The sequence below is a fragment of the Varanus komodoensis genome, unplaced genomic scaffold (genome assembly GCF_004798865.1).
Source record: "Varanus komodoensis strain SLA01 unplaced genomic scaffold, ASM479886v1 scaffold14_1, whole genome shotgun sequence".
In the NCBI taxonomy this organism is placed as follows: Eukaryota; Metazoa; Chordata; class Lepidosauria; order Squamata; family Varanidae; genus Varanus; species Varanus komodoensis.
The window spans coordinates 4,467,773-4,494,121 of NW_025335438.1; the positions used below are offsets into that span (position 1 = coordinate 4,467,773).

Below are 26,349 nucleotides of genomic sequence, written 5' to 3' on the forward strand. Positions count from 1 at the left end.
ATTATAATCCTAAAAAAACAAAAAGAAAACTACAAACAACATCCATCATCAAAAACATCGAGCCTGCTGGGTCAGCCCCCACACCCTTCTTTTTCCATGTATGATAACTTAAAAACATATTTAAATCTAAGCCAAGTCCCGTTTCGCTAGCCAATAATAAAAAGAGTTTGATAGAAGTCAGTATCTTCTTTCTCCTTCAGTGATATAGTTAATCTATCCATTTCTGCACAGTCCAGAATCTTTTTTAGAATCAGTTCATCGGTGGGTAGTTCCTCACTTTTCCAGTGTTGAGCGAATGCAATCCTCGCCGCAGTGATTACATGTAAAATCAAATACATTTCTTGTTTAATAATGTCCTCCAGTATAATGCCTAATAAAAAAACCTCAGGTTTAAAAGCTAAGGATTTTTGTAACATTTCCTCGAGGCATTTATGTATTTTAATTCAATACTTTTTCACATTATCACAAGTCCACCACATATGATAAAAAGTACCCAATTTTTGTTTACATTTCCAACATCCATTTGACATATTTGGAAACATCTTAGCTAATCTATTTGGCGACAGATACCATCTATAAAACATTTTATACAAGTTTTCTTGCAACAATTTGTTGTGATCCACACAATCAAAGACTTTAGCATAGTGAATGAAGCAGAAGTAGATGTTTTTCTGAAACTCCCTAGTTTTCTCCATGATCCAGCATATGTTGGCAATTTGATCTCTAGCTCCTCTGCCTCTTCAAAATCCTGCCTGTAATCCTGGTAGTTCTCAGTCGTCTTTTAGGTTGTTGGAAAAGAGTGTTTGCTATGGCCATCGTATTCTCTTGACAAAATTCTACCAGCCTGTGCCCTGCTTCATTTTGTACTCCAAGGCCAAACTTGCCTGTTATTCCAGTTATCCTTTGGCTTCCTACTTTAGCATTCCAATCCCCCATGATGAGAAGGACATCATTTTTTGGTGTTACTTCTAGAAGGTGGTGTAGGCCTTCATAGAACCGGTCAACTTCAGCCTCTTCAGCACCCGTAGTTGGGGCATAGACTTGGACTACTGTGATGTTGAATGGTTTGCCTTGGATTCAAAACGAGATCATTCTGTCATTTTGGAGATTGTATCCCAGTACTGCTTTTCCTACTCTTGCCCTCAGTAGTATACCTGATGGTCATCTGAATTAAATTCACCCATTCCTGTCCATTTTAGTTCACTGATTCCTAAGATGTCGATGTTCAGTCTTGTGATCTCTTTTTTTGACCACATCCAGCTTGCCTTGATTCTTAGATCTTACATTCCAGGTTCCTATGGAGTATAGATCTTTGCAGCATCGGACTCTCCTTTCACCACCAGATACATCCACAACTGAGTGTCCTTTCGGCTTTGACCCAGTTGCTTCATTCTTTCATTCTTTCCAACGCCACTAGTACTAGGCCTCTGCTCTTCCCCAGTAGCATATTGGACACCTTCCGACCTGAGAGGCTTATCTTCCGGCGTCATATCTTTTTGCCTTTTGGTACTGTCCATGGGGTTTTGGCAATTAGATTGTCTTTTTTGGTTAGGCTTTTGTGCTCTTGTATGTACCTGCCTCTATTTTCCATTCCATTCTGTGATCACTTCCTCTATAGCAACACAGGAAATAAACTGGAGTTGTTGGGGAATGCTGGAACCAAGGACTCTGTCAAGCATTAAGCCTAAGTCATAAAAGCATGTTACAGAAGAGATAGATCTAACAATATTAAAGTACCAAATTTGGCCTGAGTGGGTTGTACTTCCTGGAACATGGAAGTTATTGAAGGCAACAGCCACTACTTCTGGCCTGAGCAGAGAGAGGCCATTGCTTGAGATAACTTATTGGAAAGTCTTTGTTTGAATGGACCTTAGGCTTGTTTGGAAGGCAAACTGGTTGGGTTCAAACAACACAAAAAACAACCCTGCATAGTTATTACAGTGTGTGTGTTTTTACACAACAAACCATCAAGTGGATTTCTGTTCTGCCTCTCAGTCTTCCTGCTGTTAGCACACATTCCATTGGCTACTGCTCACAAATTTAATCCCAAGATGCATCTCTCCTTGTATGCATTGTCTACCTCTTCCTCAGTGGTATGCATGTAGAGGCTAGATGGCACATGCAGTTGCTAATCTTTGTGAGGGAACTCTGCAATAGTTGCATACTAGGATCATGGAAACCACAATCCTGGGTTCAGACAACATGAGAAGCAATGGTGGTATGGATTAACCATAGAGCAATCCATTGTTTTGTACTGTGGCTTCTAAAGACCAAACTTAGCATGGTGAAATAGCATGACTAGGTTCAGACAACATAAGAAATGAACAATGGTAAAAAAAAAAAACCCACTGTGACTTGTCATGCTGTCTGAATCCTGCCAGAGTCTGTCAAGTGCAGTACAGCAATTTTGGAAAAATGGACTCTAATTCATGTAATTAGGGGTTTTAGGTCAAAACTATTAACATACTTAAGTGCTTAAGTGTAAAAGCTGAAAAGGGAAGAATGGAATGCAGAGCTCTAAATGCATTTTCAAAGCCAAAATAGTTGTAGTAATATAATCCAACCTTTTATGACATAGGACCTCAAATTAAAAAGAGCTTTGTAGCAGCACATAGGGTGCAGGACCCTTTCTTTTAAGAAAAGAAGTGGACATTATTGCTTTATACCAATTTGGTGTAAATGCAGATATTCTGGACAGCCTGTTTTTGCAAATGCCTGAAGGTTTTTCATTTTTGTTTTTTTTAAATGAATGAATACAACCCTTCATTAGTTCTCTCTACCAAACTGGGTAGAGCAGAACCTGACTTAGATGTAGCAGATTTATGTGTTAGGTCAGTGGTGATAGGATTAGTTTTTAAAAGGGTGTGAAGGGAAGGGAGAAGCAATAATCTTCCCTTGCATAAAGGCTACCTCTGTTTCATTCACTTACTTTGGCAGTCCTTTCTGTTTCTGTTGAAGTTGGTGGGCACTGAGCCATAGGCACAGTGAATGTATGTGTGTGTGTTTTCATCACACAGCAAACTTTTAAAAATTATTTCTGTAGTTACAGTCATATCATATGCTATCTATATTTTAAATAGTTCTAAACTTTTATCAAATGATTATTTCAAATGGAAATGCAAGCTCTTTAAAGAATAGTTGTTTGTACTTCTAAACCTGCCTTTTTGATACTGCTGCACTGTACCCTCCTCCCCCTTGGAGAGTAATCAAAACAGAATTGGATTGCATCTGTGATAGGCTCCAGACTTGGAGGCTGTAGTATGTACCCTGTTCTTCCCCAGTTTTACACTCACATGCTTGGTGTTTGTATGCATGCACACAAACAAAACAAACTTACATTGTGTACAGTGACAAAGTGGGCAGAGTAGGGGGTAACGGCATATCTTAGTGGAACATCCTCTTTAGTGTCTTCTAAGAAGCAAAGTGTTTCAATGCCCCCTTGCATGTCAGTCATGTGAATTCCTTGCCCTTGATGTTAGCTAGCTTGCCTAGCCTTGCTTCCACACAGTTCCTGAACATCTCTATGGGGGAAACCTGGTGTGAACCTTAGGTTTTGCTAACTCCTGGGCAATGTGGGATGTGTGCTTAATTTTAATATACAACATGAAAGGTGATTCATGTATTTCAAGGGTGGATATAAGCTGGTGGAAAAACATGGGAAATCAGTGATTTGTCTTCCTCTGCTATGAATTGCTTTAACAAATGCCAGCCAAGATTTATTTGAAACACCATGAGTCTTTATCCATGCATTTTATCTCTGTGTGTATTCCCTTACATAAGGAGATAGCTTAGGGCTATATGCCAGAAAGCTGGAGAGGCAGGGATCCACGATGTTGGCTTACCATGGTAAGCATCCTTCTCCCCTCTGGTGAATGTAATGAACACCTGACTGCTTTCTAAGGCTGTAACTGAACATTGGTCAGGGAATTGTTCTTGGAATCATACAACACTTCTGTGACTCAAAAGTGCAACGTGCCTCTGGGAACCATGCTAATCTCTGCAGCTCTATGCTCTGGAGGAGGAGTGATGCACATGCATGTTGCGGGCTTTGGAGGTGCCCACCTCCAAAGACAAGTGCTTCATAGATGTTCTACAGAGCCTCTTCTTCCTGAATTTGGATCTAGGAAAAGAGAGTAATTTTCCATTCCTTTATACCAGAAACTACAGTCACCATGAAAACTTCTATAGCGTAAGTGACTAAAGAATCATAGGATAGTGGAGTTGGAAGGGGCCAACAAGGGCATCAGGCACAACCTGCTGTTTAGTGAAATTCTTTAAGTCAAAACATCCCTAACAGATGGTTGTCCACCTATCTGAATGTCTTTAGTGTGGGAGAGCCCACTACTCTAATGGAAGTTTTTCCTGATGTTAAACCAGAATCTGGATTCCTGTAACTTGAGCCAATTATTCCATGCCATGCACCCTGGGGTGATTGGGAAGGGATACTGACTCTTCTCTGTATGACAACCTTTCAAGTACTTGAAGAGTTCTGCCACAACTCCCCTCAGCCTACTCTTCTCAAAGCTAAACACCCCAGTTCTTCCAGTCACTTCTCAAGGGTCTTTGCTTTCAGTCCCCACATCATCTTTGCTACTTTCTTCCAAACCTTTCCAGTTCGTCTGCATCTTTCTTAAACCATGATATCCACAAATAGATTCAGTACTCAAGACAAGGCTTAACCAGTGCTGAGTAAAGGGGACCTAGTACTTTATGCAATTTGAAAGTGATACTTTTATTAATGAAGCCCAAAATAGCTTCTGTATTTTTGCAGCCACATTACACTGTTAACTCATATTCAACTTGTGATATGCAATAACCTTCTCATTTATAGTATTGTTGGGCCAAGTTTGCATCATTTTATATCTATGCATTTGGTTCCCCCCCCCCCCCCCCATAAGTGCAAAATGTGGCATTTGTCCCTATTACATTTCATTTTGTTGTTTCAGCCCAATGTTCCAACCTATTAACTTGTCAGAGATTAGATCTACCACTACTCTATTGAATAGGGACCTGGAACAGAGGTTTCAACAAGTGCAATCTTTGACAGTAGATATTAAAGAAGCCAGCTGACCACAGATTGTGGGTGTTAATGCCAGAGGTGCTTGCTTAAGTTATAAACCACTAAATGTTCTTTAAAGGAAAATTAAATGAATATCAATTCATTGAGGCATTATAAAAAAGGTAATTTTTTGAAAAGAGGCTGTGCTCCTGGACAGCCTCTATTCCTATCAATAAGGTTTGCACAACAGCATTGCTTTTATATTGACCATCCAGAAATGTACTGTGCCATCTATGCATGTACAGCCCACTGAATAATCACAATGTAAGGACTTAATTACATTCTTAATTCTTCATGATTTCAACAGGGTCTAAGCAAGCTTAATGTATTCTGGATTGCATCTATTATGTTTGAATTAAACACTTAATTTCATTAGTACTAGGTATTAGTAGACTGTAAATCTTTTCTCATACAAATTCCACTTGTCATTATAGGTGTGGTTACAAAAGTACGGCTATCTTCCACCAACTGACCCCAGAATGTCGGTGTTGCGCACTGCAGAGACCATGAAATCTGCGATAGCTGCCATGCAGCAGTTCTATGGGATTAACATGACAGGAAAAGTGGACAGGAATACAATTGAGTAAGTAAATATTACAGGACTGCTCTTACCTTTACTCTGAGAATGCAGTGTAGGAAATTTGAGGTATAACAGTGACCAGCTATCTAAATATCTCAGCTGCTCTAAATGATCACTCATTCCAAACATGAGCTAAAATAGTTTCCAACTTTAATTATTTCCCAGGAACTAAGGAAACTGAATAGGATGTGGTTAAATTTCATTATGGGGCTATTTCATAAAACTAGAGAAAATGAACTGAAAGAAGTTCTTCAAGGTTAATATTGAAAAGAAAACAACGAAACATTTCTGTCCTGAAATGACTGTAAATCTGGATTAGCAAAGAAAAATGAAAAAGAAAGAAAGCCTGGACTTGAAGATATTGGTCATATGGAAAATCCTTTGTATTCAAAATGAAACCTTTTTGTTAGGTAAATTTTTGCTACATTGTTAACTAGGTGACTACGGGGCACTCTTAAACAGACCAGGGCAGAGTGGAAAACGATGGGTACAGTAATTCATTGGTTTAATATGTGACCTAAGTTTTGAAACTAGATGGAATCATATCCTTCCATTTGTCCACATTTTATGTGACTTGATGACAGGATTATGCAGAAATGACAGATGAATACACAGAAATCATAAAATGGGAAAAGGTTCACCAAGAAAAAAGGCCCACTCTTTCCTGTCTTCTGGACGGACTTACCATATTCACAGCAGCTGTTCCAGACAAGGAGTGGGGAGCATAGCAGATCCTCTCAATTGAATCATGTGGGAACTTCATAGCCTGATCACTCTCTTCCCTTTCAAGAGCTGCATGTGCCAGCTACTAAAGAGGGGTGACATAACTACAGCTACAAAGAAATAATAGTCTGAACCCTAGTGAGAGGAAGGTTTCTCCCTACAGCCCGGCCTTTGGGATTTCCTTGCAAGACATAGGGAAGAGAATGAGGGAGAAAGAAAGGGAAGTGAAAGTGCAAATTAGAGGAGCTTGTATGTAGGAAACAGCAGAAAAGAATACGTACACAAAAGCCGTGCCTAAGAATGCCATTTTCGTGGTGCAGCAGCAAATGATGGGAGATGGATAAGCAGCCTCCCAGCCATAAGGAACAGGAATTTTTATCTTCTTTTTTGGTACTAGAAGGTTTGTTAGCTTTGTTGCTGAAGAAACAACTAGAAGTCGAAATAATGTCTTTCACTCTGTGAGAGTGATGCACAAGGAGATTTTGGCAGGTGGAGATTCCAAAGATATCTGTCTATGACAGTTTTTCTCTTAATTTGTCATTTTTCCAGTCTTAGATCTGGTTTGTCTTAAACACTGAAGCTTTTTCATGGCATAGAAAAACATAAGCAGTTTTGTGTATATTTTTCCTGAAACGCAATTGCACAATTGTGTAATTGCAACGCAATTGTCCAAGCAATAGCAAAAATGCAGTACACACACACACACACACACACACACACACAGAGAGAGAGAGAGAGAGAGAGAGAGAGAGAGAGAACAACATGCACATCTTTTGCAACTAATGTTCCTATTCATGAGCATTATTTCCACCAACATATGCATTTCATGTATTTTTTTCTGATTGGTCTATTCCATTGCCAAGTATGAGAAATGTGAATTATGAAAGATGAGTTTCAGTTCACATATTGGATCAAAAGTGAAAAACTAGATTGGTCCCCATTAAAATATGAACCACACAATTTTTTCTGCCATGCATAGGAGAAACATTTTGGGAGTGCAAAATTATGTATCTACAGGTTATGTAAATTTAAATCCTTGGACAGGTGTACAGGCTTAGCAAGGTGGACAAGGGAAATAGATTTCAGAGGAAAGTTGCTTCCCTTCCTCTCCCATTCTCTTTCACTGATCATTATTTCTTTTTACTTCTTTTCCTTATAGCAGGAGTGCTCAAACTTTTTGAAAGGGGGTCAGTTGATGGGCGCGGGCTGCCAAGGTGGTGTAGGCAGGGGGTACGGGCCTGGGCAGGGTGGGCGAGCCTGGGGGGGGGGGGCGTGCGTGCAGAAAGGTAAGGGCATGCATGCACAGATATCATTTTCTCCCAACTTTCATTTTCTCTCTTGGGGGCGGCTTGCTCACAAGGAGATAGTTTTCGACTCACAAGGATCTCCCAGCAAGGCACCGGCTGGCTCGCAAGGAGATCCTTTTCTCCGAGCTTGTCCAAAACAATCTCCCCCTCGCTTGGAGAAAAGGATCTCCTGGCAAGGCACCGGCTTGCTCGCTAGGAGATCCTTTTCTCCGAGCGCGAGTCCAAAACGATGTCTTTGTGAGCAAGCCGGCACCTTGCCATGCACGTGCACATGCATGCGCATGCGCAGTGAGCTATGGTGGGCCGGATAAATGGGCGTGGTGGGCCAGATCCAGCCCATGGGCCATAGTTTTGAGGACCCATGTCTTATAGCTTTGTTGACCATCACATTATCAGTATTTAGATCATATGCTCCTTGCAGCTTAGACTTGTGTCTCTACCTGCTCTTATATTCAAAGGCACAGTGCATACTCAGGGCACATAAATACATGCAAATGACTGGAGAGAATTTACATAGGTTAATTTCAGTGGAATATAGTGGGACATAAGATTGAACGAATTAGTGAAGTCTGTTCCTTTGAATTCCATTGTGAGGAAATGTTCAAGCTGAACATTTGTAAGGGAGTATAACGCAGGCAGCAAGGGACTATAATGCGAAGTTCAACAAAATCACTCAGCTATTGGGTGGTCTAACAATGAAATAAATAACTTCTCAGAAAATTTATTCATAATTCAAATCTATGCTCTCACAACAGATGCCAAAGAAAAATAAATTGTAAACTTTTATATAAAGTTTACTCAGTGTCCAAGAGTTTACTCAATTGTTCCAAGCTGCAGAGAATGAATGGGTATGGAAGACAAAACAATGACACAGACATTGGAAATGTTTAATATATATTCCAATTCCAAAGAAAGGTGCAAAAGAGAGAGGCAGCTACCGGACCATTGCACTAATTTCCCATGCAATCAAAGTGCTACAACAAATAATTTGGCTCTATGTGAAACTAGAAATGCCTGACATTCAAGGTGGATTCTGAAAAGAAAGAGACACAGAAGATCAAGCACACAAAGAATTTCAAAAGAAGGCCAGCCTTTGCTTTATAGACCACATTAAAGCCTTTGACTACGTGGATCATGAGATGCTGTTGATGGTCCTGAAAGAAATGGGAATGCCTCAGCATTTCCTTGTCTTGTTGGTATTGTGGGCAAGACACTATTGTAAAGATATAATATGGGGAGATAGAATTGTTTCCCTTAGGTTGAAATGTCAAAGTGTATTTTATATCCTCATTTGTTCAGTCCATATTCAGAACATATAATAAGAAAAACTTGATTAGAATCAGTGGAAGGAGGCATGAAAATTGTCAGATGTTACGTTATTTCTGGTAGAACTTTACCATCAACAATATAGAAATTAAAATTTTATATTTACATACCTTTGGTCAATCATCAAGATACCTTGGTTTCAGTGATGACTAAAGCCAAGATAATTCACACTGTTGTATTCCCAATCACTGCATATTGTTGTGTAAGCTGGACAGAGAAGAAAGCTGACAGGAAAAAATCTGATTCCTTTGAAACAGGGAACTTGAAGAGAGCTTCACACATAATGTAGAATGAGAGAAAGGTGAACAAGTGGTTCTTAGATCAAACAAACCATGACCTTTCCAGGAAGAAAACATGACAAAACTAAAGCTGTTCTGCTTCAGGAACATAATGAGAAGGCAAGACTGGAGAAAACAGTCATGCTAGGGAAAGGCAAAGGCAGAAGAATAAAATGAAGAGATGGACTGACTCCATTAAGGAAACCACGGCCATGAGTTTATAGGAGCTGAGCAGGGCTGACAAGGGGAAGGTGTTTTGGAGCCATTTATTTATAAGTTGAAGATGACTTGATGGCACATAAAAGAACAGAACTAAGTGTCACAATTTTCCCCACAGCCTGGCTGTGGTACTTTACCCTTCTTCCTGAGGCAGATATCTCTCCCACCATTTAGAACTTGATTGTCAACCTGTAATGGATAATATTCCTTTGGTGAAATATATAGCTTCCTCCACCAGTACTATTTAAAACCTTCTGGCAGTTGAATCTGCAACCTATCAAAAGCTTGCTCAAAGAGAGAACTTTCTCTCTAATCTCTTTTTTTAATAAGTTTTATTTTAAATAACCCTAATACAAAGAAAAACTAAAACCAACATCAATCATCAGAAACATCAGACCTGCTGGGTCAGCCCCCACATTTTTTCTTTTTATGTTAACTTAAAAACATATTTGAATCTATACAAAGCCCCATTTCTCTAGCCAATAATAAAAAGAGTCCCAGGTTTGATAGAAATCAGTATCTTCTTTCTCCTTCAATGACAAAGTCAATCTGTCCATTTCTGCACAGTCCAAGTTCTTTTTTAGGATCAGTTCATTGGTGGGTGGTTCTTCACTTTTCCAGTGTTGGGCAAATGCAATTCTCGCCGCGGTAATGACATGTAAGATCAAGCAGATTTCTTGTTTACTAATATCAACAGGTATAATGCCTAATAAGAAAACTTCAGGTTTAAAAGCTAAGGATTTTTGTAACATTTCCTCAAGCCATTTATGTATTTTAATCCAATACTTTTTTGCATCATCACAAGTCCACCACATATGATAGAAGGTACCCAATTTATGTTTACATTTCCAACATCCATTTGACATATTTGGAAACATCTTGGCTAGTCTATTTGGTGACAAATACCATCTATAAAACATTTTATACAAGTTTTCTTTATATGAAGTTGCTAATGTTACCTTAATATTTCTCTCCCACAGCTTTTGCCATTTTTCTAATTCAATATTATATCCAAAGTTTTGTGCCCACATTATCATAGTTTTCTTAAGACCTGTTCATCTTCCATTCTCCTATCTAGTAAGAAATTATTATTATTATTATTATTATTATTATTATTATTATTATTATTATAACATTTCTATGCCGCCCCTTGCCGAAACCTCGGGGCGGCTTACAACATGATAAAATACATTGAAATACAATAGTACATAATAAATTACCATTAAATATAACAATACAAAAAATACTTTGAATTACAAATACAAAATTAAAATTATCAGTATAAAATAAATCATTTTCTCATCTGATTTAAGCATCACCTGATCAAATGCTGTTAAATCCTTATAAAAGCCACACATTCTATAGTCTTTAGCATATTTCAATTGCATCTGCACCTTATGCCACCAAGAAATATTAGATCTGTGTTCTTGTATTTCTTGATTCAATTTCAATCCTCCATCATTATCCAATATGTTGTCATATCTTACGATCTCTTCAAAGTTCAATGCATTTGGATATACAAGAGATTCCATAGGTGAAAGCCATCTTCGTAATTTATTATACATTTTTGTCTTTAACTTTTCCCACACTGACATTAATGATTTCCTAATATAATGACTTAAAAAAGAACCACGTACCTTACCCTTTTCATACCATATATAAGCATGCCAACCCATTTGCAAATCATGCCCTTTGAGATACAAGATTCTCTTATTTCTTAAGGTTATCCATTCTTTTATCCATGTTAAAACAGAAGCTTGATAATACAGCATCCAATTAGGGAGTCCAAAGCCCCCATCCTCTTTAGCCTCCTGAAGTATTTTCAGTTTAATCCTTGGTTTCTTCTTTCTCCATATACATCTAGAGATTTGAAAATTTAAATCAATAAAAATTTTCTATCAATTTTTATGGGAATCATTTGGAATAGAGACAAAAGCTTTGGTAATATGTTCATTTTAGCTAGGGCTATTCTTCCCAGCAAGGATAACTGCAAATTAGCCCATTTTTCCAAATCACTCTTAATTTCCTTAAATAGTTTATCATAACTGTCTTCTTTCAGAGTGGTACACTTAGCAGTAGATAAATTCCCAAATACTTAACCTTTTTAACAATCTGAAAGTCTACTTGTTCCACCAGAGTTTTTCTCTGCTCCTGTGTGAGATTTTTTACTAACAATTTCATCTTTTCTCTGTTTATTTTCACCCCAGTAACCTTGCCATACTCTTCAATCCTTTGTAGGAGTTTAGGCATTGTTACTAAGGGTTCCTCAGTTATGAAAAGTAGGTCATCTGCAAATGCTTGCAATTTATAGCTTTCATCTCTAATTCTAGTGCCTTTAATGTCCATATCGTTCCTGATATTTCTGTTTAACACTTCTAGGATCAATATAAACAACAGTGGTGATAGCAGGCATCCTTGTCTTGTACCCTTTTGTATATCTATAATATTTGTAAATTCTCCATTGATTATAATCCTAGCAGACTGCTTTTGATAGATGCTTAATATCACATTAATGAACTTTTCACCAAACTCCATTTGAACTAGTTGTTGCTTCTTAAATTGCCAGTTAACATTGTCAAAAGCCTTCTGTGCATCCATGAATAACAGTGCCATTGGTTTTTCCATATGTATGTCATAGTACTTTAAGATGTCCAGGATCGTTCTCATATTATTCCTCATTTGTCTTTTAGGTAAAAAAGCCATTTTGATCTGAGTGAATAAAGTCTGTTAAATACTTCTTCAATCTTTCTGCCATTATGGAGGCGAAAATTTTGTAATCCACATTTAGTAGTGATATAGGTCTATACTTTTGAATATGCGTCAAGTCCGTGTCTTCTTTCGGTATTAATATAATATTTGCCTCTGTCCAAGTATTTGGTATTTTAGCATTTAACAATGCTGCATTGCATATATCCTTAAGAAGCATAGCAAAAATTCCTTCAAAGGATTTATAAAACTCTGCTGGTAGCCTGTCAGGGCCAGGAGTTTTGTCATTCTTTTGTCTCTTAATTGCCTCTATTACTTCTGTGATTGTTACTTCTTGATTCAATACTTTTTGGTATTTCTCCAGTAACTTTGGCAGGTCTCCCTTTCGGATATATTCGTTTACTTTCTTAGTTGAAATCTCATCATTCTGGTATAGTTTTGCAAAGAAATCTTCCGCTATTTTCTTGATATGTATACTTTGTACTTGCAGCCGTCCTTCTGCATCCTTCAATTTACTTATTAGACTCTTCTCTCTTTCCTTCTTTACTTTATAAGCTAACCATCTGCCCTGGTTTATTAGCATTTTCAAGAAGTTCTGTTTGGTCAATTTCATTTGCTTAGTGAATTCGTTTGCATCCAGGAGGTTCAGTTTATGTTTTAGAATATTCATGTGTACCTTAAAGTCTATTTTGGATGGATCTTCCTGTAGTTCTTGTTCACATTTCATCAATTCCTCTACTATTTTAGCTCATTCCTGCTTTCTCCTTTTATTTATTTTTGCTGAGTATATTATCAGTCCCCTGACATAGACTTTGGCTGTTTCTCAGGCATTTTGCAAAGAGGTTTCTTCAGTTTTATTTATTTGAAAGAATATTTGCTTTTTCTTATTCATCTCTTCTGTGAATTTTTTATCCTTAACTTTCTCTCTAATCTCTACCCTGCATATTAAATCCTGAAATATGTTGCCGAGAACTTCTTAGAAAGCAGCCAATAATTTCTGTTTTAAAAACTAAAGTGATGTCTGTCACTGGATTTTCTAAATTCCTAAACTTCAGGGATTCTGACCCATTCACCTTCCCTCAGGGCACCTATGAAGCCTTCTTTCCTGTATTGCTTTTTGGTGCAATAATGCACGGACAAGTAGAAAAGAATGATTTTTTTCAATCCAAGATTAGTACCAGCAGTCTCAGGAGTGTGTTTTCTGAACTGCTAAGTGAGCTGAAGAAGTAGAATCCACTCCCCGCCTCATCATCTCTGTCCTGTCCTCCTCCAAAAGAGGGGAGGATAAATAAGAAGGGGATGAACATAGGAAAAGAAATTCATTTTCACCAGTCTTTTACAAAATGAATTTTAAATATAATATAGACCTGTTTTAAGTTAACTAATACTGTATGTTTAAGATATTCTCCTTCTTTACATTTGTCTTCTTTTACTGTTCTTGGTAAGTTTCTATATCATATATTTTCTTCGGACAGCTTACTGCATTTTAATGCTTTAACATTTATAAGGTTAGGAAGCCAATTTATACATTTTAATTGGCAGAATATGGCATTACTTGTGTGTAAATAAACATGTCTTGTGCGAGGAATGGTACCTATGAGCTCTCATGAAAAACATGCACAAACCAACATGACAAAAAGAAACTGGAGATGGATGGATGAATCTTTCCCTGATCTGTATCACTTTTGAATGTCATTCTGTTCCATTTCCATATTAATCTGTATGTGTTTTTCTGTCTATGAAAATTCGCATTTAAATACATAATTAATGCATGTTGAATGTATTTTCTCCCAAAACATACATTATTAAATAATGCATTTTGCTGTTTCTTTGGAGGCAAGAGCTGCATTACAACACTGGAAGAAATAAGAAACTGAAGAATGACTGGGTTCTGATCTGCAAATTAGTCTGGTGATTGTGGATCAGGTTCATTCCTACTGGAATTTGAAAAAAAACCCAACAACCCTGAATTTCTAAATCAATTTTTTAAAAGAATCTTTATGCCAATTTAGTATATCCACATTTTCACATAAAGAGATTTACCTTCCATGTTCATATATGCCGAAATGTGATTACAGCATGCCACTTAGAACAATGAACAATAACTCTATTCAGTTGGTGGTGAAGTACTATCAATGGTAACATTAAGACAAGAAGAAAAGATTTCCAGGCTGTTCTCTTGTAGAATTCTTCATCGTTGTTGTTTAGGGTTAAGGTTAGCTGCTGAAGCACTAGACTCTGAATGGAATGGTATTGTTATTACAAAGACCATTGATAGGATCATTCCCAAATGTCCATGACCTAATAATAGGGCTGAGTCAACACCTGGATTTGAGAAGTGCTAAAGGCACTGAAACAGTTGAATGGACAATTCGAGTGCAAGTGGAGGAACAAGCATGAACAGGGCTTACAATGGGGCAGTAAGGGCAGCAGAGAAATTCTGTTTTTCCACCAACTGTAGAATGCCAGTCAATTGACCTCTCCCATGTGATGAAGAATCCTTTTCATATTACCCCCAGAATTGCCTGCTAGGTTTTGGTCTACAGAGAAGAGAGATGAAAGAGGAATTGACCTGGTAAAGGATAGTGCAAATAAAGCAACATTCTAACTAAGTTAATTATTTTCTTTTAACACTGGAATGGACATCTTCCAAGAGCTGGTTGGCTGCATTAACCTCCAGATCCCACCAGCAGCTGCTTGCCCTTCCTGCTCTCCTTGCTGTACCACCAAAAATACTACTAAAATTCAATGACACTGAAGCAGTGGGAAAAGAGAGCTCCTTTTTTTAAAAATAGTCCCTTTTTGCCACCACACTGCTAAATTTCAGTGGCAAACCACAAATCGATGCTTTTAAAAGGAGGCTCCCCCACACATGCCACATACTGCCAAAATCTGACAGTGGGAAGTCATAGAAAAGACCAGGGATTGTGCACACAGCCACCCACCTCTGCTTTTACATTTCATTGCTTTCAGTCTTTATAGAATTGTATATCTCTGCATCCATGCAATAACCTAACAAAACTATTTCATGGTATGGCCTTTTTCATTTGATCAGTTGTCTCTAGATTTTCATCATGTTTGGGAATTAGTACATGGAAACCTAAGAAATTGTAGCAAGCTAAGAGAGAGTAGTGAAAATATCTTATAACTATTTAGTATGCAGTTTGACCAAGACAATAGTATTTTTTAAAAATGTGCCTTATTTAGAAAGATAGCCATAGAATATTATACCTTAGCTATAGTTACTGCTAATGCTAGGAGTACCCTAGCAGAAAGCTATATTTAATTACGAGACATCTCTTTATGTCACCTGTATACTGTTTTTCTCTTGAAATGTGAGCAGAAAAAAATAGAAAGAGTCCAGAGGAGAGCAACAAAAATGATCAAGGGTTTGGAAACACTGCCTTATGACAAGAGACTGAAAGAACTGGGCATGTTTAGCCTTGGGAAAGGAAGACTGAGAAGGGACATGATATCCTTATATAAGTGTCCCAAAGGGTGTCACAAAGAAGGAGGTCAAATCTCATCACACTGATATCAGAATGTAGGACATGGAACAAACAATTCAAGTTGTGACAACCCAGATTCAGGCTAGATATCAGGGAAAGCTTCCTCACTGTCAGAGCAATACAACACTGGAACTGGTTGCCTAGAACGGTCCTGGGCTCTCCCACAGTAGAAACATTCAGAAAAAAGCTGGACAGTCATCTGAGTGGGATGGTGCACATAGGTGGCCTGCAACAGCAGTGGGTTGGACCCAGTGGCCTTCTTGGACCCTTTCAACTCTACTATTCTATGATAAGGATTGTAAAACATTTCAACACATATGTATTTGTGAAAGATTTCCGGAAAGCATTTGAGGGCCCAGCTCCTTCTCATACTGGAACTAGCTTAGCAATATGTTCATACTTCTCTAGGAGAAGCAGATGTGGTGCAGTGAAAGCCCAACAGAGTAAGGCTGAACATGGAACTTCTATGTATAATGTAGCCAATCTTCTGGAAGTTATTTTGTAAGACAAATCTTTGTACATGCTTCCAAAGTGGTTGACTTCAGGTAATGAGAACTCTACATTCCTCTTACTCTGTGCCAGTTTAAAATTAGAATGTATTAAAATCAAGGCATATTTGAAAATGGAACATGACATAGATTGGGAAAAAACCCCAGAAGGACTTGAAAGGAAGCAACTTTAATTTAGTAATCCCAGATTTTCATTATTGAATTTAATCCTGATATTTACTTTTATTTATTCTTATTTCTTAAACCTGTTTTTTAAGGGTATCCCCTTTTATTGGTTTTCAGAAAGCTTTTCCTTAAATTTAAAAAGTAGCATTTACCAGTGGTATTAATAGAAAAGAAACAAGGTTGACTGTGACAGTTGCAAGAGAAAGTGAAAGGAAGACTACTTTGAACTGAGATGTAACATTCAGTCTTAAACATTTTTCTTTCAATGTGTGGTAACAGCACATATTTGGCTGTAGTAGCATTTGTTACGCTTCAGTCTTCCTAAGCACCTTTTCTACTGATCTGATTTTAGTATCTCCTGTGCATAAGGGAGGGAGGGAGAAGCTTTAGAGAGCATAGCCATGCTGTTCCATGAACAAAGTTTCAAAATCTGGGTTTGAGGGAGGGGAGGAATCCAAAACCAAGGTAGTACTTAACTATAGATTCTGAATTTGTTTTCATGAATTTATAAAAAACAGCTGGTCTTGCTTATGCAGTCTGCAAATACAAGTTTTAGTTACCTTACCTACGTGGTGGCCTCCAGATGTTTTGGATTATGAATCCCATAATCCATGTCCATTAGCTATTTTGGATTGGGTCTGTGGGAGCACTGATCCAAAACATCAGGGGAAACCAGTTTTCCTACCCTTGACCTGGAGAATGCTAAGGATTAATATGTGTCAGTTAAGTTTATTAACCACTTTTGCAGCCTGCAGTCACAAAGGTAGGACAAAGCTCCTAGTACATTGTATGTTTTAGGAAGGAATGTCTTTCACGTTTGCTGTAAGTCAGATAGTCTGGAAAATACCATGACTGGTCAGTGTAAAATGAAAAGGATACCCTGCACATATCACAGATTCTTTGTGATGATACTGTTGATTCCAAAACGTTATTTGGAATATTTCCAATAAGACAAGAAAGGGTATTATATTGGCAATACATGCATATCAATTATTTTTCTCTTCAGAACATGGGAAATTGTTTACTGTTTAAAACAAATGGTAGTGAATGTCTGATACAATTTCATGGATGGTGCTCTGACCATTGCACCTTAAAGAGAAGGAAGTTTGCAAAGACACAGGAGGTTTGCACCAGACAATTTATTTTACTTGTAAGGCTAAATAAAATTGGGTTAAAAAATTCTTTTGGTTTACGAATTGTTCCATTAAGAATAAATGAGATTAAATAAGATTCAAAGAAATTCGTAACACTCAATCCATGTATGCTATATATCCCTATGTATTTGTGTCACAAGAAATACTAGCTTTGTCATAAATCATTATGCATAAATTTCAGCAAAGCCACCCCAATATTTATCCATATGTCAATTACTTCTAAAGACCATCTTTTCAAAAATTGAGAGTTTTATTAACTATTCCACCCATTGTATTGTTGCAAGTGGCCATGTGTGCTTCCGGTGTTGTAATATAGGTCCTTTAGCCATCAAATGGATGCATAAAATCCATTTGTATTGACCTTGCATTAAATTACAAGAGACAGGCATGTAATTAAGGATATGTGTATCCTTGAATATTAAAGAACTTCCACCACAAAATGCATCTGAATTATTGTCTCCTTCCAAAGTGAGACAACCATGACCCATTGCATACACATATCAGTAAAATAAACATTAGTTGCATTGCACCTCCAGTAACTGGACAAAATTTAATTAAGCCCTTGTCAAAAATACATTGTGGCATCCATTATACTCAAAACATCAATTTTTGCTGATCCATTACCCCTTCCAAAATGGATGGCAATGAAGCATTCCATTGATTGGGCAAAATAGATTGCTCCAGTTCATTATTTCATTCTTGCTTAAGCCCCTGCATATTATATTTATTCACTAATACTATTTATGCACAGAAATTGTGGGCTGATGTAGCTGTAGCCTCAGCAACTTGGATGATTCTGAACCTGTAAAAGCAACAGGGACAAGCCTATATGCTAACAAATGTTTCCACTGCATATATTGCCATGCAACTGTAGCTGGCAATTTATAGTTAGCACATAAAGTGGAAAATGGCAGAAAGTTATTAGACTGATTCAAGGTAAAAATCACCTTGTTCAGCCAAGTCTGCCAAGCAAGCATTTCCTTGGCCATCTTTAATTTTGCACATGAAAACAAGTCAAACTGTAATTGATATGAAAATCTGCCACATCTCTTTAATTGCTATAACTGTAGATGGTGCATTTATCTATTTTGCTATAGCAGGTACGCAACACAATCCATTTATGAAATATTCCAGTGTAATCTAAGCATGGAAAACCAAAATCTAATACAAATCAACAGATAGGCCAGTTGATATCCAGAAATATCAGGAAAGCCAAATACACCCTCTTTAATTGGAAGTTACATTCTTTTCAAGGATATTTGTTGTAGAGTGTTACCTCGTAAACATTTATGAAACAAAACATTAACAAAGCATTAAGCTTCTTAAAATACTTGCCTGCATAAGCAATGTGAGGTTTTATATTTATTTTTTAGTGTATTTAGCTGATGCCATAGGCTTAGTTTCAAGAATGCCCATCTGTCAATGTCTCATGAGAAGGTGTACATCAACTTAGTCAAGCTTAACTTATTCTTTTATGATATATAAGTATTCCCAAATAAGTAATAAACTCAGCACAAACTCTAATTTTTTAGTTAGTTAGTTAACACACTGAGGGGTATCTTGTCTCCAACAGATATCAGGTCACACTTTGAATGGATAATAAGCCAGAAAATATCCTGATAAAGCCAGATAAATATCCAGAATTGTTAACTGCCTGCATCAATGCAGGAACAGTTGACTGGAGTTCCAAAATAAACAATAGCTGATCATCGTCATAAAGATAAAGTTTCCATCCTGTAAAGCATTGTGTACAAATCAAATAATACACGCCAGAGGTTCCAAACATATCAAATTGCCCCCCTTTATTTTAAGTATTAATGAAGAAGTTTTATCAGCATCTAAATCTGTTCAGACTCACAATGCAGGTGGACTGGAAGAAAGGCTCAACTTGGGTTTCCAGTTTTAGTTAGCCCTAGTAATCTAATTTGTCCAAAGTAAACACAGTTATAATCAAGGAGAATTTATTTATGCGTGATAGGTTCCTTATGCAACATAAGCACAAATCGTTCCAACTGGGGTTAAATCTTGCCCTCCTCAACCTCCACAATTCCCCTTCTGGGTGAACTGAGGAGGGTAGGGGGTTTAAAAAGGGCTAAACATATCCACCAGAGTTTGGTTCTCCTGGATCTCCATGGTCCCACTCTGAACTGGGATCATAAGCACTTAATACCAGTGTAAACAAGCACACAGCTGAACTATATGTGATTACTGAAAGGTTTAGTTTGGCCCTTCACTAAGGTTAAAAACATTGCCAAGTGTAACAGCAGTTAAGTAGAATTCATGGAATACATTTTGCTGCCTGAAACAAAGGACCAAAAAGTATCCCAACCCAGGCCAACAAGTGGCTCTTACTTCGGTTCTAGCAACAGGACAGCATCCCTCACCATTTCTGGGGGAGAAAGGGTAGTTTAGGGGGACCCAGAGCAGGCCACTCAGCCCACGCTGCCTTGTAGTAGTCCACACTCTTCTCCACCTGTCAGCATTTGTCATCTCAGGTGGGTGCCTCACTCAATCTAATGTTAAGATGTGCCCTGTGTAAGAGGAAATTAGTTGCCCAGTTTTTGTCAATTATATTATGCTGAAATGCATGCTCTAAGGACTTTTACACACATGAGCCTTAAACTGGTGTTTGCATATCCTGTGTGTTTAATACAAATGCTGTTCCCACTTATTCTGCAAAGCTTTTGATTTATTTTAATTACAACCTGCCTCTGGCTTGTTTTAATACTCTCTGGATTTTAAACTGATATTGATGTTTTTAATGTTTTAAACTGCCTTTTGAGGACAGAAGGGTGGATTGTACATGATGTTATAAATACACTCTGCAAGTCAAAGAGGGTGGTTGGGAAAGGAAGTTGTAGTCTTTCCAGTTTATTTAACCGTGTTCAGTTCTATACTGAACTTAAGCATTAGTTAGAACAGCTCAAAGTGTTGTGTGTTGACTTGGGAGGGTTCTCAAAAAATATTTCAGAAATTCTGCAATCATTTTGGAATGATTTCTTGCTGTGCCCCAGTGACAGGTTTTTCATATGAAGTACTTACCTGCAGAGGATTTCTAACACAGGATAATAGTTCTGTTTTTGCTTTATCCCTTGCTTCTTTCGTTTGATGTAGTGATATCACCTTAAGGTGAGAGCATCTGTCTTTTGTTATCTAATTGCTGCAATGTGTTTGAGTGATGCTTCTTGGTGTAATGTATGTTTAGCTAAATGCATGGAAATAGCATGCTATCCTAACATTTGCTCAGGCTAACGCAGATTGTATGTTTGGTCTGAGAATTAAACCATACCTGTTTTTAACTAACTGAAAAGCAGAATCATATTTCTGTGAATAGAAGGAAAGTAGATACTGCAGGAAGAAGAGCAAATGCTATGTGACTTGAGCTGTACATTCTGCTGTGATCGCTAACATCTGGTTGCAGTGGATCTGACCTGTAGTTAACATTTTAAAATAAATCCATATGGTAGTAGTGTGTTTCTACACCTTCAAAATGGTCCAATTTTATTTGCTTAAAATTAGACATCTAAATATATATGGAAATTTAAATTAGAGGATTTAAAAGGTTGGTTAAAGCTAGATCATTAATTTGCTGCTTATTCAGAGCTTTAGGTGCCAAAAGGACAGCTTCCAGGTTTGGCAGATGTGCTTATACAGCATTATAGAGATAACCATCAAGCAAAGTTTTTCAAATTACCATGTTTTACTGTAGTAAAAGTTGGAGCTAGAAATGGTTACACAATTGATTAATTGTCTCAAGGCCATGGGCTCTTTTATGTACTGGAACTGTTTACTCATAAGGCTCTTGTTGTATCCTCCATACCTATCCCACATGAGCCTTCCATTCAAAATTTGCTGGGCCTGCTCAAATTCCTCACCCATCTCTTAGTAGGCCATGTGATATGGTGGCATTTCTGTTGGCAAGGCTTTTTTAAAGAGAAAGGTGTCACATAGTTTCTCAGGTCATTGGCCCATCTAATCCCATGTGGTTTATTCTTGACTGGCAGTGACTTTCCTAGCCCTGTCTGCTGACAGCCTATTTAAGTTGCTGGTGTCTCTGATTGAAACTTGGACTTTGTATGTTTAAAGAATAGCACTCTCCTACTCCTGTGATAGGGACTGAATGATTGGGTTGAGAAGGAACTTACGTTTGATTTGAACGGAGTTGATTTCTCTTTAAACTTGCAAGAAAACACTTTTTGTGTGTTCAGGTATATGGGTTATTGCACATAAAATAAATATTTGTAAGTGGTATGAGAGATGAAGCTCCATGCTTCATTTAAATATTTAGAAAACCTACCTCATGAGATTGTCTGTTTGCTGAACTAACAATTAGAATGCACACCCAGTATTTCTAGAATTTGATTGAATCCTTGCATTGCTATTACTGTAAATCTGCTAACTATTGTTTGTTGAAGAAAGGATCTGTTTTCTTAAGCACAAGAATGGTTTCTTTGGAACATTCATTTTAAATTGGACGCCTGCTCTTATCACAGTAAGCATACACAGTTTCCATTGTGACAACTCCAAAAGTCTTTTCTTTATCTCTCTCACTAGTATTGAGCTCAAAGCTTCTGTTGGACAAGAGAAAAAGATCGCCTCCTCTGTATTTTGGATACCTATTCAGAACTCAATAGTATTGTGTCAGCTTCATGACATGATGGGCCATAATCCTGAAAGCTCATTTAGGAGCTTGTGCACACCCAAGAACCTGTATGTGCCCAGCTGGACTAATGACATATTTCCTTCAGTATGCAGCTCCTACGTTGCCTTTCTCTTTTTTGTAGTATGCCGTGAAGCATGATGGGATGCTAAATTTTATTTATTTATTTATTTATTAATAGGGAGAGGCACTGAAAGCACAAACTGGATGTTTGGAGCAAGTTCTGTAGGACTCTGTGTTGTGCTCTTGCTACATGAATTAATATTGCCTATATTATTTGCAGAGGGTATTTAAGTTTAATAACCTGTGTCATAAGCTAGTCAGCGACCCTCAAGTTAGTATCACTTCAAGTAATGTTGTGACAACTCCCACCCCCAATAGCATAGAGATTAAGTTGGGTAGTCATAACTATTTGCCATTTAGAATAATTGGAAGAACATAGTTAAAACAAGGCTAAACACCTGATTGTGCATCCTCCACTGAAATGGGATGTAAGCCACACTTAAAAGAATAGCTTATTTTATCCAGGTTATATTATGCCATGAATGGATGACCAGTTTACGTATGGAAATTTTACAAATTTCTACTCATTTCTTGCCTGTTGTTTCTGTAATAGATCTCAGATCAAACACAGATGGATCAAGCACATAAGGCTTTCCATGTAACAATAGGACAACAAGAACAAAAGTACTCACAGTCACTGATGCACTAAAGTCTGGGCAACTGTGCTGTAGTGATTAGCATATTGGCCACGAGATCCTAGTCACTACTTGGCCATAAACCTCAGGAGATGATTTTAGGCCAGTCACAGACTCTCAGAGTTTTCTGAGGATAAATAGAGGGGAGGATCGGCATGCTCCCTTGGACTCCTTCATTTATTTATTTAATTTGTATTCCTCACTAATAGTCTCTTAGGATTCTCTAGGTGGATTACAATATAACAATTAACAATAAAATGACAAAACAAAATCATTATATACCAATACAGTAACAATAATGTAGTAATGATATACATCATATAATATCAATAGAATAATAATATACAACAATGCACAATGATATACAGCTGAGAGTAAAGGCATGGTAAGTTAAAAGAATATCAGTTTAAGCTCTAAGACTATATAAAACTTAATTCCTTTAAAATTATACAGAATAAAAAGCAATTCCATTGTTTTCTGCATGCACTGAAAATATTCTAATGAAGGTACCAGGTGAACTGCTCTCGGAAGGCTATTCCATATGTATAGGAAAAGATAGGATATAAATGTAACAAATATGTAATTGTTAAAAAAAGCATTTGCTGAAGAGATGAATCAAAATCTGTCCATTATTCACTGGATCTTTTCCTGGCTCTCAACCACATGCTGTCCCTGTCCAATTGCTCTCAGTTATGATCACCTTTACATCCCAAGTGTATCCTGCAGCCACTTTATCATTGTGTGATCCTACTCTATAGTGCTCTCTGCATTTCACTAGTGCCAGTGTGTGGATGGAAGAGACCACTTGTGCATTTCCTGCAAAATTTGCACCTCATTTTTAAAGAGGATGCCACAGACAAAATGCCCATGCTCTTATTCCATTACGAAACCATAATTATCCTGGTAGAAATAAACTAAGGAGAAACTCAAGAATTTCAAAACATTTGTGGACTTTGGAGGTAATAAAATGAAAACTGCTCAAGCAAAATGACTTGAAAAACTGAAAGGCACCTAAATACAAAGGTCACAGTCCAGCACAAACTTTGGCAGATATTAGCTAACAGAAATTGGCTCTATGTTCTAATTTGATGTTGTATCGTATTCAAATTGTGAAATACACTTATTAAATCAGTGGTGATTTATTAGTATGGGAATATTCCTGCAGTCACTTGTGAATCCTGGAAAGTAGAAGTAGCTTCCTAGAATTATAATTGGTACCTTTTAGACTGGAAAAATATGGACAGTGCATTAGCTTGGACAGTGATTTGTATTTTCAGAATGGGGATAACAGTATATTAGGGGCTCTAATACAATTTTCCCTGACTCTGGGAATTCAAAATTGCCTGGTCATTCAAATTATTCATTCTGTCATTTTTCAGTCTTTCTTTCTTGTTCAAGTCAAGGACTGTACATTTGCTGCAGTTGTCAGGTTACAGCTCCTCTGCCCTCCTTTGTGCCCTACCAGTTGCCAATGCACATGATTGCATACATTAATTGATGTTAATACTATGCAAAATGGATTGAGGAACAATTGAAGGGTTCTCTCAAAATCCATGAGTGTGCCATGTACATCACATTTCAATCAATGCACTGCAATGCATGGGCAATCAAAAGTGATGAGTTTGTGGGAAACAAAAAATATGCAATGTTAGACATTCAGCAAATAAACCAGAAGGCAGGCAAGCAGGATTTCTGAACAGAGCCATTCCATGGAACAATAGCACACCGGTATTGCAAGGGTATTAATTCATTCCTCTAACTTGCATGATATATTCCTATAGTGTTAAGGAAGGCCATAGCTCAGTGGTAAAGCGCATGTTTTGGATGAAGAGGTTCCAGATTCAGTTTCCAGCATCTTCAGGTAGAGCTGGAAAAAATAAGTGTGTCTGCAAGACTGGATAAATTCTGCTGTTTTGTCTAAGCTAAATTATCTAATGGTTTAACTGCATATGTGGCAGCATCCTTTCTTCTACAAAGCAACTTAATATCTAGTAGGTTTGGTTTACTTTTAAAGCATTCTTGTTCTTCCCCTCTATTACCCCTTCTCCCTTCAACACAATATTTTTGAAACTGAAGGAAAGCCTAATTAAACATTGTTTAGGAAACTAGTTCTTTCACAAAATGTATGGAGAAATTTCATACTTTTTTGCTTATCCTTATTTTGTTCTGAGCCCTGAACTATGTTGAGTCCATAATAATTATGAAAATGTCACAGCCCCGCTTGCCAGTATATTTGTCCTTTGCTACCTTCTCTGGATATACTATTGGAGCTTGTTAGAGATCAGCGATAACCAGAGACCCTGTACAAAAATGAAAAAAAATCATAATTTGTAAAGACAAAGAAAAGAACTATGATGACTTGTTTGTTAATTAGTTGGCCAGCATTTGTTAGTAGTCTTAAATTCCTGCCACTGTGTGCCACTAATTTGTTTGTTTACTTATTTATTTAAAGCTGGATGAAAAAACCTCGCTGTGGTGTTCCTGATCAGATGAGAGGCAACTCTAGATTTAATATTCGTCGAAAGCGGTACGCATTAACAGGACAGAAGTGGCAACACAAACATATCACTTACAGGTAATGAATGCAAAACTGTGATCCGTTCATTTCTAAGTGCTTAGCATTTCTAATTTTTTAAAAAGCAGTTCTATCACCCAGATTATTTGTCAAAGACAAGATGTTGGTTTGTAGCCTGATAGTATTGATTTTGAGTGTCTTGGGAGAAAATGCTAATGTAGTGCAAAAGCAACAAGCGATTTTCTTGGATTCAAATAGTCCATGATTATATAGAGTGTTCTTTGAAGCTTTCAGTATCGAATTAACCTCTTGCTTTCCTAAACCGTTAGAAATACTGTTCATTTGCTTGGCAACTTTTTTGGCCAAATTTCTGAAAAAGTGCTAAGGGGGCACTCATTTAAATATGCTCAGGAGTTCTTTGGCAATTGGATGCCTTCAAGTCTATGCCAAGAAGAATTTAGATTGATTAAAAATGGTGAACTGCTGACAATACATTTTCATCCCTTTATATCCATCCATCCATTCATTACATTTCTGTACCATCCAGTAGCCAAAGCATTCTTTTAATCAGAGATTAAAAACCACAAAAATACAATATTGTGCATAATATAAAACTATTTACATAGAAACATAGAAACGAGCACTGCATACATACACGTGCATATCAAATTGTAATAATGGGCAATAAGAAAGCCCAGGTCCCAATTAAAAACCTTATCAGAGCAAGGTTCCAGCCTAACGGCATGAGTTGTGCAGTGCATTGGCAGGCATACCCTCTGAAAACTTTCTGGGAACATCTCCTAATGCTCCCTGAACCACAAACCCCAAGGATGTGGTCCCTCAAAAGCCATTAACCTGAGTCCCAGGGAACCCTCTCCACCTTGAAGAGAAGGTTCAATATATTTTAGACACATTTATGTGCATGCACATGTAATTTCTCT

At 37.4% G+C, this 26,349-nt stretch overlaps 1 protein-coding gene across 1 annotated transcript in view; it reads left to right on the forward strand.

Annotated features, from left to right (window-relative positions):
* The window catches only part of MMP16 (matrix metallopeptidase 16), a 195,773-nt gene that overhangs the window by 78,318 nt on the left and 91,106 nt on the right, over positions 1-26,349 (forward strand). Inside the window, exons 2-3 of the mRNA XM_044424026.1 lie at positions 5,494-5,642; positions 25,346-25,468. Coding sequence (XP_044279961.1) covers positions 5,494-5,642; positions 25,346-25,468 — 272 coding nt within the window. The remainder of the gene's footprint in view (positions 1-5,493; positions 5,643-25,345; positions 25,469-26,349) is intronic.